General features: G+C 33.1%; 1 protein-coding gene across 1 annotated transcript; it reads right to left on the reverse strand.

Annotated features, from left to right (window-relative positions):
• Nucleotides 1–658: 658 nt before the first annotated feature.
• LOC143201149 (malate dehydrogenase, mitochondrial-like) lies at nt 659–9263 on the reverse strand. Its single transcript, XM_076412039.1, has 4 exons — nt 9002–9263; nt 8763–8947; nt 2605–2858; nt 659–1119 (listed from the first exon to the last, which is right to left on the reverse strand). Exons 1-4 carry the CDS (start codon nt 9189–9191, stop codon nt 705–707), a joined length of 1044 nt encoding a protein of 347 aa, XP_076268154.1. The 5' UTR covers nt 9192–9263; the 3' UTR covers nt 659–704.
• Between the last annotated feature and the right edge of the window lie 4597 nt (nt 9264–13860).

Consider the following 13860-nt stretch of genomic DNA (forward strand, 5'->3'; position numbering starts at 1 on the left):
TAAAAGAGCGGGCTATCTGTCAGTTGTCAATACTTTGGATTTTTTAAAATTAATTTTTAAGCCATATGGCTCTGTAATGGGAACCATATTGTGAACAATATTTGAAGCCTCAAGATCTATATCAACTAATACATCGCTATCGTTAAAAATCAATCATTCATTTGTATGATTTTCTTTTCTCTCCATAACGTTGACATAGAAAGTAAAAAGTATGTATTTTCACCAAGTGATAATTTCTGCACATCCTTTGCACGAGCTGCAAAACAATTTCGGTATCCATGGCTTGTCATTTTGGAGTGCATTTGTTATGATTTTTCCACTTTTACCAACCATATAACATCAAAAACATACCAAAAACATTTTGAATCGATATTGTAACGTTGTCTCCGCATTTTCACACGGTCTGAAGCACAGTCGAAGCACAAAAACATGTTCCAAATGATGCTTAATTTAACGTCGTTAAATGATATGAATCGTTATAAGATCGCAGTACTGCCACTAGAACCAATCTTGACACAGGGATTGAAGAGTAATGATCAGGACATCAAATAACGTTAAGAATTGTTCTTATCTGTTCGGGTCCGAAAGTTAACCTGAATTTATAAACTTGTGTCATTAAATACTTAGTCACAATTAAGAAACTGAAATGAGACAAATAATAATTTTAATCACAGAAAGGTTAAAATATAAAAACAAATATATGTTTACTTTTTCGAGTTCTTCTGGGACTCGCAAATCTTAGCCTTCGCAAACTTTTCACCTATCTCGATATCCTTTTTTAGTATTTCCATCGCCTCGCAGAACATCTTCTTTTCGCATTCGTCCACTTTTCCCAGCCCAAAGTTCTTTTCAATGCCGCATTTCCCCAGCAACAACGGCGAAGCTAGATATTTTACCTCCGGCATTACGTCGCTCTTAACATAAGCAGATTCGACGATCTCCTTTTCACCATCGGCAGCCCTAAGGATGGAGAAAATCAGTCTTGACGCCGCGTAGGCCATGGCTAAGGTGCAGGAGCCCTTTCCAGCTTTCGCCTTGACTACTTCGGTGCCGGCTTCTTGTATTTTCTTTATCATTTTCTGTAAATCGTCACCTTCCAAGCATGCTGGAGGATTTGATCTAGAAATAAAAAAATATTAGTTTAATATAGTGGTTTTTATCAAACAGCTTCTTTGTTTAAAAAAAAAAACAGCCGTGTAGTCAAGATTTGTCCTCTAGAATCTACTGATTATTAGCAGATGTCTGCAGAAGGAGGTTCGAGTCAAATGAGGAAGTGAGTGCCAAATTTAACGCTTATTTTGAGAGCAAATATGATAATGGAATAAAAAATTAGAGGAGCACTGGAGTCATTGTATTATTCTTAACATACTTAGGAATGTATCTTGATTAATATAGTTGAATTTTAACAAGGGTTTGACAGTAATTGAATAACTTGTAATTAAAATACATGTATATACATTATGTATATACATAGGTGGTATTTGTTATTCAATTATCAACTTCTGTGTAATATACTTTTAATTAGTATTTGAAAAACCGGACTCTGATGCATTTTGTAGTTAGTAAGTGTTTCAAAATCTTATGGCTTCAAAATACATTTGAACATACAATTTGCAGTACGTTCTTAGCAAATATTGCTCGAAAGTAGAGCTCTTGTACTGTACATTAAATTGTCAAGTATCTTGTCTATTAACATTTTCATACAACGTGGGGTTAAAGTAACGCTACCATTTTGATTGCCTATAACTTTGCTCAAAGAAAATATAAGTTGGTTTGGTTTTTATGAAAAGTTTATTTGGTCTTTACATTTTCTTTCGTTATAAGTAAAAAATTATATCGGCTAAATGGTGACCGCGACTCGCTATGAAACTTTCGGCTTTTTTAAGGCATTTTTCATGACATCCTGCAACATCTGAGGCTGAATTTCTTCAATTTCGTGACGAATATTGTCTTTAAGATGTTGAATCGTTTGGGGCTCATTCACATACAAGAAAATTTCGAATCATGTCTTGGTATCGTTCAGCAGCAACAGTAACTGCAACACCTTGGTCATTTTCAAAAAAATAGGGACCAGTCATGTTTCTAGTATGAATAGACCTGTTTTTAGTGGATGCATTGATGTTTTCTGAATGAATTGAGGATTCTGTGTTCCCCAAAACCGACTGTTGCGTTTATTTACGTGGTCACTAAGAAAAGAAATTACTTCATCGCTCATTATCGTTGATCAGGATCTCTCGGTAGCAATTTTTAGACTAACTGAATTTTGTACAGGAAAATTTTCAAATCAGTTTTTAAAAATCGCATTAAATTCCGTGCAACAGTATCTAACTGAGAACCATTCTTCTAGACGTGCAAATTTTATTATAGAAAAATATATGCCAGGACAACGAGCAGAAACTGTGACAATATTTATTGAAAATAATCGTTCTATTATTGCCTCTCAGTGGAAATTGTGTGAAAAATAAAAATGGTAGCAGGACTTTTGCATCACGTTTTAAATGCGAGATTTTCTAATTGTATTAATTAAGAACCAATTAGGACAATAAGTAACCATAAATGTATATATAAAGATCTGTAAGCGATTATTGCTAAAACTGAATTAACCTGGAGATTAGGGGGATAATGGTATTTCCGGAATGACCACCAATTATGGGCACGTCCACTGTTTTCGGATCTTTGCATATCGCCTCACCGACGAAAGTGGCCGCTCTGACCGAATCCAGGGTGGAGCATCCGAAAACTTTTCGAGCATTTAATTTATTGGCTTCTTTTAATACCTCGCAGGCCAGTGGGATCATCGAATTTAAAGGGTTCGTTATGATTATGAGATATGCGTTCGGTGCAGCTTTCGTCATGCTCTACGAAAAAAAATGTATATAGTTCCTTCAATGAAACAGACGATGTACTTCATAAGTGACGTCGATTGTAGTGAAAAATTCAGTTTGTAAAAAAGTCAAATTCGTTTTAAATTCGGAACTGATATTTCCCTCTCATATTATTAATTAGCATTATTCTAATTAAAAAAGCATGAATGTGAGAGCATGTAACCTAATCAGTTTATAAAAGTTAGTATTTTTTTCGATATAAACATAATTTCATACAATTATTTCAGAGAAAACTGTTAGTCTAGAGAGAATTTAGGGATATTCCGCGATGTAAGCCATCCCTTTATGCACTTTTAGAAAATAACATTTGAATGATGTAAAGAAAACCAGGATGATTTTTTATTTCAATTTATGTATCTAGATGAGACAGGGATATTCTAAAATGAAACATTGGAACACTCTTGGCAAAAAAGTCTAATTTTTTTATTAATCTCTTAGAACTTCAACAATCTGCGTGGACAATAAGTATTATTATATGATTTCAGTTATAGAATATAACTATTCTGACATGTAGAAGATCGATTCAAGAAGTGATCTACTGTACAGTTATAATCTACGTCTTATTGTAGTAGTATTCTAGCTTATTCTAAAGTATATCCTAACTTATTGTAGAGATTATTATATTTCACACTATGTGTCTATTAATCAGTTCCTATGATAGTTTGCATTTGAGCCTATACCCTTCACTTTCATCGCATACATTTAACTGTTTGGCGAGTGCATTGGAATGTAATAATAGATAGACTTACAGAGTAATTCGCACTCCGAATCACACTCGTTATGGGTTCTAATGGGATATCGGGCTGAATCAGTCAGATCAGCCAATACATTTGGTTTAGTTTAAGCCCAAGCTGTTTGCGATTTCTCACTACATGTTTTTTCCATGTTCTTCTACAAAGGGTGAATGTTATATTGGTAGATTTTGTCTCAATTGCTTTGATACGCCATATTTTCAAACACATTTCGACTTTATTAAGATGAAGTTGGAGGTTTCTTGTAGCTGATATTGGATTCTTTTGTGATGATAAAACTACTGTATCGACAGCGTCATATATAAATAATACTAATGTTTCTTGAGGTCAGTAGGTCAGCTGTATATAATAGATATAACAGTGGACTAAGAGCACTGCCCTTCGGGACACCCGAATATATTGGGTGTAGGTCAGTGTATTCGTCACCCTGTTTGACAAAAAATGTCTATGAGGCATGATTTCGGTAGTTGAATGTGCGTATGGAATAAAAGCCTTGTCGAAGGCTTGATATATATCGGAAAATGCAGCGAGGCAATATTTACAAAAAACGCAGAAGGAGACTAAAATATAGATTTTGTTAGTCGAAGTATTTTTTTATAATGCATTGCAGATATATTATTGTTCATGTTAGAAATATGCATGGCTTTATTGGTGGAGCTCAGTTAGTGTTCAAAGTCACTCAGCAAAATATATATCAAATGTTTATGTTTTAGGTAATTGAATTCATTGCAGAAATAAGCCCGAGAAAAAGACATACTGTAGAAAGAAGCATTGTCTACAATAATACCTTCGGTCTGGATAAACTCCATCAGACACATGGCAAAATAAATTGACCAACGATGGAATCATGAAAAAGTGTTCGATAAATTAGAAATTAACAGTTTGGTAAATAAATTGTACAGTAATTACGATAGTGAAAATGGCAGTAACTGAATGTAGTTTTATTGTGGGCTTATGGGCTCAATACTGATAAGAGCAGACAAAGTTAAGATAAGCATATTATTAAAACAGGATAAATGTAGAAAATCATATTGTAGAATATGAAAGATGTATGTGCATAACAGGTCAATTGACAAATTGAAAGTCCCCGGCCATAGTATAACACATTTTTTGGCAAAACTATTTTTTTACTCAACATAATTCTTTTCAAGGGTGATACATTGATTATAGCGAGTCAGTGAAAATTATTCTCTGCGCATCCCAAAATACAGACGCCATAACTTTGCCAGCCGACTATTGCGTTTTCCCACCCTTTGGAGCGGGTTCATCGTGTGTACACCACTCGGATGATTGGATTTCGGAATAAAATGATGGAGCCATGTTTTATTAATTGTCACATATCAACTCAAAAAATCGGGTTTATTATGCCTGATCATCTTCAAATACTGCAAATACCGAATCATCAACTGGTCGTTGTTTTTGGTCAAAATTGAACTCGCGTGGCACCCACTTTGCACATAACTTTCTCATACCCAAATATTCGTGAATGATATGATGTACACGTTCAGTTGATATCTTTAGAGCGTCTGCTATTTCATCCAATTTCAATTTACGGTCATTCAAAATTATTTTGTGGATTTTTAAAATGTTTTCTTCGGTAACAACCTCTTTTGGGCGTCCACTACGTTCACCGTGTTCGGTGCTCATTTCACCACGTCTAAACTTAGCATACCAATACTTGATGATTTATTTTCCTGGGACAGTGTCCGGAAACTCGGCATTAAGCTAAGTTTTTGCTTCAACTTTATTTTCTCCCTTCAAAAAGGAATATTTTATCAACACGCGAAATTCCTTTTTATTTTTGGTTGTTTTTATTGAAAGTTGCTTCACTCAAAATGCTATAATTCACAAACTATTGATCCGACAGCTGTCAAATTTATACAGGCAACTTTTGAGGGTTAGGGGATAAAACAACATATATAAAGTGGATAGAACTCTAACTCAGAGGTGGTGAGGGAAAAAGTACAATGTAAATATAATAAAACACGAACTTACAAACACATTTGTGGTTGTTTAATTAACTGTAGTTTGAGACCTTCAGTAATACATTTATTAGATGTACAATAATGTTAAAATAATTTATAGCATCATATTTTTTTAGCTATGTTATTTATTTCTTTATGTTGTTATGACAGAGTCAGTATAAACCAATACATAAATTTGATGCGGCATCATTAGGACGTTATTATGTCGTAAGTTCTTTACATAAAGTAACAGCTATGAATATAATATTTACTCAGTGCATACAAACGCTCAAATTTACATTACTTTTATCGTTTTATTTCAAGAGATCTACATATAGCAAATAATTTTAGAAACTTATGGCCACACTGATATCTTGCTTTAAATGATTTAAAAGTGGTAGTTTTGATGTTTTAAATGAAAAATAACCTCATGAGTTTTTGATGCCATTTGGGACTAATCTCTAACATAACCAAATTGTTACCGATTGAAATATGTTCGATCGAAAACTTATAATCTCGTATGAAGGATAATTATCAGCATTTTAACCTATTTCGGTTGAAGTTTTCCAGGATAATGTCGTGGGACTACGCCTGTATCTGGTCTACACTACCGATATCCCAACAACAAATGGAACAGTACTTGCGATATTTGCCGATGACACATTTGTTACGGAGAATGTTATATCTTTGCTTAAGGCTGTAGAAAAATTCGAAGTTGACTAGAGACTGGTAAACTCAGATTAATACCTCCACATCAGTGTATGAACGGTATAATCGATAGCTTAGTATATCAAATTAATATCTGTATCTTCTAACCGATAAAATATTTCCATATAAATGTTTTGGCTTTATTTTAACTGGACATAGAAAGAAAATATTTCTTTATCGGTTTCGACAAGAGGTTGTAAATTTCGCAACTAAACAACGGTGGTAGTTAACGTGTTGTACTATGTAGGTACATATACATAGAGAGCAATGTGTCAATGTATATCCAAGGTGTATGTGTAGTTCGACAAACAAGAAGGACCAGTACAATCAAACAGGTGAGCAAACATGCGAAACAAGAACATTCAAATACGTTTTTCATAAATTAGATTAGTAAAATTGTATATTAGAGACTGTAGATTAAATCATGTAGATGTAATCTTTTAACAACCTGCTAGGGTATTTTGAAAGTCATATAATCCGGATCTTTCTCTAAGAAAAATAACGTAGGCATAGTAATTTTGTAGATGATAACAATTGGTATATATATATATATATATATATATATATATATATATATATATATATATATATATAAACCGAATGACTATAAACACCAACTAAGCTCCAGATATAAAATCATGCCTGTTTCCACCATGCACAAAACACTAATAAAACCCAACATTATTCTAACTTTGTTTACAAATATTGTTATTGTTTTAAAATATCATCTATACCTTAATTTTATTATACTTTTTAAAATGGCATTCCTTAAAAATCAATACTAAATTTCGATCAGACTTCTTCGTGGGTTATTTTACACCATATAAATCCTGTTTCCTAAAAGTGTATGAAGGTATGATTGACATCCTTCAAGGAGCTACATATATCTAAGTTTTCTATGCATGAATTCCAGACTAAGAGTTTTATCCTAAATAATTGTGTTAAATTTTGTATATATCGAAGAAATTACTCACTGTTTTTACTAACTTTGTTTAAAAATATTGTTGTTGATTTAAAAATTCAATGTCTCATCTGGATACATAAATTGAAAGAATACATATTCCTTAACTTTATTAAATGCTTTTAAAATGGCATCCCTTAAAAGCAATATTTTAAATTTCCATCAGACTTCTTCGTGAGCTATTTTACACCATATAAATCCTGTTTCCTAAAAGTGTATAAAGGGATGATTGACATCCTTCAAGGAGCTACATATATCTAAGTTTTCTATGCATAATTTCCAGACTAAGAGTTTTATCAGAAATAATTGTGTTATATTTTGTTTATATCGAAGAAATTTCTCACTGTTTTTACTAACTTGCTGCTGATGATACAGCGGCTTTATCATCACACGAGGATCCAATATCAGCCACAAAAGACATCCAACTTCATCTTAACAAAGTCGAATTGTGGTTGAAACGTGGCGTATCAGTCTACAAATAAGACAAAATCTACCCATGTGACATTTACCCTTTACAGAAGAGCATGTCCCTCAGTAAAATTGAATAAATCATGAACTTCCGCAATCAGGCAGCGTTAAATATCTGGGAATACATTTTGATCGACGTTTGACTTGGAAAAAATATATAGTGACAAAACCCAACACTATACGTTTGGCATAACAACAGCTTGGGCTTAAACTATATCAAATATATTGGCTGATAGGGCGTAAATCTAAAGTATCATTAGATAACAAGGCTTTGCTGTATAAATCAATACTTAACCCCATCTGGACCTATGGTATTGAACTTTGGGGTACTACTAGCAAATCTAACGTAGATATCCTACAGAGGTTCCAGAACAAAGTGTTGCGAGTCATTGTCAATGCCTCATATTACGTGTCCAACAAACTGATTCAACGCGATGTCCGCATAGAATCCATAACGAGTGTGATTCAAAGTGCTAGTGCGAAGTACTTTGAAAGACTATTAGTGCATCCTAATGCACTCGCCAAACAGTTCAATATGCGCTATGACAGTGAAGTGGCTCAAACAAAAACGACCATTCGAACTGATTAATAGACATAAAGAGTAAGATTTAATAATCCCTAGAATAAGCTAGAACAGTTTTTTTAGAATAAGTTAGGATAGACTTCAAAATAAGTTAGAATAGTATCTAGAATAAGATTTAGATTATAAGTTGTACAGTAAATCACTTACTGAAGTGATCTTCTACATGATAGGATGGTCATATTATATAACGGAAATCAAACAATAATACTTATTGCCCATGGGTAGATTGTTGACATTCCAAGAGATTAATAAAAAAATATACTTATTCGGTTACATGTACCGACGCGTCAAACAGCATTCTGCATCTCTTTAACCAAAGCAATGTTGTTTAGGAAAATGAGAAGGAAAAATCCTCTCCGAGTTTTACCTCTTCACAAACTGACTTTGGCGCTATATTCAACGTCCTCTGTTTTATTGGAAGAACCACATTTAGTTTTATACCTTCGTAACATCATAAACAATCTGTGCATTGGTTTTAAATAAATCTTCACGTTTCATTCCAGGTTTTCTTGGTAATCCTGCCGCTAGTACGATCATGTCCACGTCTTTCAGTGTAGCTCCAAGATCACTGCCTCCTGCTACCACTTTAGTCGCTGTTTCAATGTGCGATAAGTCAGCCACGACCCCTGGGGTTTAAATATTTTCGTACCAAAGAAATTATATCAAAGAAAATTATTTACCAGGAACATCTTTTAAATCGTGAAGTCTCAACTCAACAATTGATGGGTTCAGCTTCAGTAAAAGGGATAAAGGTTGTCCAATGCCTCCTGCTGCACCAATTACGGCTACTTTATGTGCGCCTGGTTTTGCACAATCACTGTAGCACCTCTTTAAATGCGTAGCTTTCCGAAAAAGGCTCGTAAGAAACATTATGGTTACGAATAAATTTAGAAAAACTCACATGTCTGATTTGACATGCGCACATGTGACAGTAACCATAGAAAAAATAGAAATTTTACAGTATAGGCGACCTTGGGGAAATGTTTTGTTTAGTTCAATCAACGGTAGCGCTGCGATCGCAAATTGTGATTGGCTAGTTTAAATTCCTGGTGCCGCCACTAATATGGAACGGGATTGGTCGATCAAATTGTGTGAAGTCAGCATTTTCTATGGGCGTCCGTTTTTTAGTTTGTTGTTTGAAGGTTTTGGTTTTTGTGTTTTTGTTTAGATCAAGAAATTTTCGTTTTACGTTGTGCATATTTTCTGTTTTACATTAATTATTATGGAGTAATAATATAAAAATTGATGACAATGCGTCAGTGTGGTAAAAGATGTAGTGTACCGGGGTAAAAATCTACTACGGAAATTAGACATCGTTTTCCAAAGAATGATCTCGCTCCTTTCCAAAAATGATCAAGTAAATAGTAGTAAGTTACCAGGATAAACCAAAATGCAAATATATTAACGTCATGTATCTGTCACGGACATTTTAGTGAAAAATTTAGAATTACCCTTTCTTCACGAACAGGTATTAGGGTAAATGCATATCCAACATTGTTTTTATCAGGTACATATAAAATTATCTATCTACTACATGTCTGTTTATATATTGTTTGTTCACAGAAAATCAAAACCTACTTATGGAGATGTTAGTGGTAATAAAATTCAATTAATCTACCAAGTTGTTCGTATGCTGTCAGTGTGATGTCTCTATATAAAGAAGTCTTACAAGAAGGCAATAATTAAGATAACTGGATAATTAGTAGTAATAAATACTACTTTTAATGCTAAAATATCCCTAAAATATTTGTAATACTTTAACTGTTTAGAACAATCAGTGTTAATAATTTTATTGTAGAGCTATTGTATATTTAATTTTAATTGCTAGGGGATTTATTACCTTAAAGAAATCTATTTTGTCTAAATTTACAAATAACTACATTTATTTAACAAATCTTAACCAGGATTGCTTAAAGAATTTTATTGGATCTATTAGAGGTCATGGAGCATCCTTCACCTAGAATGTTCGAGAAATCTTTAAAAGGGCACATCATCACTTCAATTTTTTCACATCATTCTCCCGGAGAAAATTGTGATGAAGTAGTTCCACAGATTAAATACTCTAAAATCTAAATATCTTTAAAAAAACACATGAATTTGTAGTGTTTCAACTCTCCAATCCACAATATTTTCAAGACCAAATTTTAAGTTATTATGAGGTGTGATTGTATTTTTGGTTTAATGAAGTTAATGCAATATCAACAGGGAAGGATTTAAAGTTTACCTTCAATATATCAAGATAAGTTAGAACTCTAATAGATCCCATAAAAATTATAGATATTTTAATTTTGCCTAGAATAGAGTTCATAATTGTTTTTTATATATATTTATATTTACACTTATGTATATTTGTATAGGACTTTATTTTAATAAATTAATTTTAAAAATTATATTTGATTTTCATTTAAATACTATTGGCCAATAAATGTGACGTCTTAAAGTAATCAGACGAAATGGCAGACCAATCAAAGCAAAGTATTTCCTTACAGATTTCTACATAACTATTTTAAACTAACCAATCAAATTCACGTTATCAGCGCCGCCAATGATTGAGCTAAGCAAAGCTTTGTCCTACTACTTACCATTGGAGTTGCACACTCCTGACAGTAACATGGCATGTTAGGTTAATATATATAAAGTTATAGTCTATTCAAAATAGTAGTGATACGGCAAATCTGTCCAAACGCCGCAATGTTGCCGCAGAATCTCTGAGATTTACTACATTTTGGATCTAATATGTAACAAAATTTTAATATAAATAAAACAATGAAACAAAAATGTTATGTATTATAATTTATTTTAACATTATAGTACGTCTAATGCATATACTATCGAAGAACCTAAAACTACAATTAATTATACAGCCACAATAATTTATAGGTTAGAGTGATTTCATTATATGTACATTGAACTTTTTTCCACACTAGTATAGATATGATTCTCGACGCATTTTTTTATGTAGTGGTATACCCCGAAGGCCTAATCCACATAATTAACATTGTATATCTGAGTAATGTATTTTACTTTCATTAGAGAGCATATTTACTTTTTATCCTTAGTTCTTGTTTCTTCTTCGATGCAATGTATCCTTGCAAAGTCATTATGATATTACTATATGTAAACATGTTTCTTGATAAAACTACATTTAATCACTGCATTCTCTTTAATGCATTTGTCATATCTGCAAAATAGTTATTATTTCTTTCCTCATACATGTTAACCAAATGTTTATGTATTTTCTGAACATTAACACACATGCTCATAAAGCCTTCACACTTTATAATATAATTTCCTACAATTAAAGTATATTAATTGTTTATTGACCTTTAGTTGTTTCTTCTTTCATTACCCTGTCTTGGTAATTGTCAGCATTGAATCATAAATCAACATTCATTAAGTTTTGTTCAATCACTGTCACTTTCAGAAACGCTAATCAAGTCAATAACTAAGCTGATTGCTCCCAATCTATCAAAAACCTGCTTAACATTCTACCATTTGTCAATTTCTACTTCAATGTGTCTGATCGAGCTCAAACAAACAAAAGGTGTTATTTTCGACAATGCCTCTTTCCATAAATCTAAACAGCTCTGGTTTGAATATCCTTCTCGACCTGAATGTCTATTGCAATACATCAACTCAACTGGATTAAATATGCAGTGATAAAGACATGAGCAAGACATAATACTCTGTGGCCATAACGTTCAGTAATCTGATCTACTGTAATCTGTAAAATCCCAGTAATCTGACAAAAATCCCAGTCACGCCAGTAACCAGGCTGGGTAAGACCGGATGTCTCCTGGGATGATTTCTAAGTTGGTCACTCGCCAGTCGATAGATTTAATGCTGGGGACCGTGATTCGGAACCCACATTAAACTTTAAGATCACACACCTTCGACATGGAAAGAGCTCGACCAGACACACTGAAGAAGAAATTGTCAAATGCTGAAATCGTGATCAACTAGTAGATTGATGGGAAATTAACAGCTCAGTTGTTCATTTGAATGGCGATTCCGAAAATGACCGTGATTGAATGAAGCTTTCTGGACGTGGAATTATGATTCAGTGCTGACAATTACCAAGACAAGGTGGTCAGCGTGACTAAAGGTGAGTATACTATTAATATAGGATAAATGTAAAAAATCGTATTGTAGAGTGTAGAAAATTTATATAGAGATGTGCGTAATTGAGGAGACAAAGAAAATGCGTTGAAAAATGCGATATGGAAAATGCATTGTGGAGAATACAGTGATTAAATCTAGTTTTACCAAGAAAGAGAGATACAGGCAGTAACAGAACAAACTAAGGAGAAATATAATAATATTAATATGACTTTTTTAGAGAAAACTTGGACCAAAATATCTCTCTAAACTTACCGTTACAAACTGAAATGGATATAGAAATAGCAGCAATAAATCTTACAAAAAATATACAAGAGGCAGCATATTCCGCGACTCCCAACAGTGAAACATTTCCAAGAAAAAATACACATATATCATGTACAATACAGAAAAAGATAGCAGAAAAAAGAAAGTTACGACGAAATTGGCAACAGCAAAGGACTGAAGAGAATAAAAGAAAATTTAATAGGGCCATAAAAGAGCTGAGAAATCTAATCCAAATTGAACAAAACCAAGGCATTCAAGAATACCTAGAAAACTTGACATCAACTGAGGCTACAGACTATTCGTTGTGGAAAGCAACAAAAAAGCTTAGGAGATCCCAGCAGCATAACCCACCTATTAAAACAAGCGAAAATAATTGGGCGAGAAGCAATAAAGAGAAGGCCGAGATTTTCTCAAAACACTTAAAAAATGTTTTTAAACCTTTCCAGTCTCAGCTACATAAAGATGACGAAAACAAAATTACTAGCTTTCTAGATTCGCCATTTCAAATGGATTTACCGCACGAGAAATTAACGGTCAAAAAAGTTAAACATACAATAATGAGAGAGATTAATATTAAAAAAGCTCCTGGTTATGACTTAATTACTGGCAAAATTTTAAAAGAACTATCAGAAAAGGCTATAAAACTATTAACATATATATTTAATGCTATGCTACGAATATAGCTTCGCTACGATATATGTGTATTACTTCCCTAGTATCTGGAAAGTAGCTAAAATAGTAATGATACTTAAACCAGGAAAAATACCAGAAGATGTGACCTCCTACCGACCTATAAGTTTATTACCAATAATCTCGAAAGTTTTCGAGAAATTATACATAAAAAAACTAAACTATATAATAGAAAAAAGAAAAATTATTCCAGAACATCAGTTTGGCTTTCGCAATAAGCATGGGACTATAGAACAAGTGCATAGACTTGTAAACCAAATAAATGCCGACCTAAATGCCAAAAGATATTGTTCGGCTGCTTTCCTAGACATATCTCAGGCTTTTGACAAAGTATGGCATACGGGCTTGCAGGTTAAACTAAAGAAACTTCTCCCTCATCCGGACTATCAGCTACTAAAATCGTATCTCACTGACAGACATTTTATTGTAAATCAAGGCGATGAATATACCGAATTAAATCCCA

Source organism: Rhynchophorus ferrugineus, unplaced genomic scaffold, assembly GCF_030347505.1.
Source record: "Rhynchophorus ferrugineus isolate W39M unplaced genomic scaffold, kcgeb_rfMv2 rfM8, whole genome shotgun sequence".
Taxonomy (NCBI): domain Eukaryota; kingdom Metazoa; phylum Arthropoda; class Insecta; order Coleoptera; family Curculionidae; genus Rhynchophorus; species Rhynchophorus ferrugineus.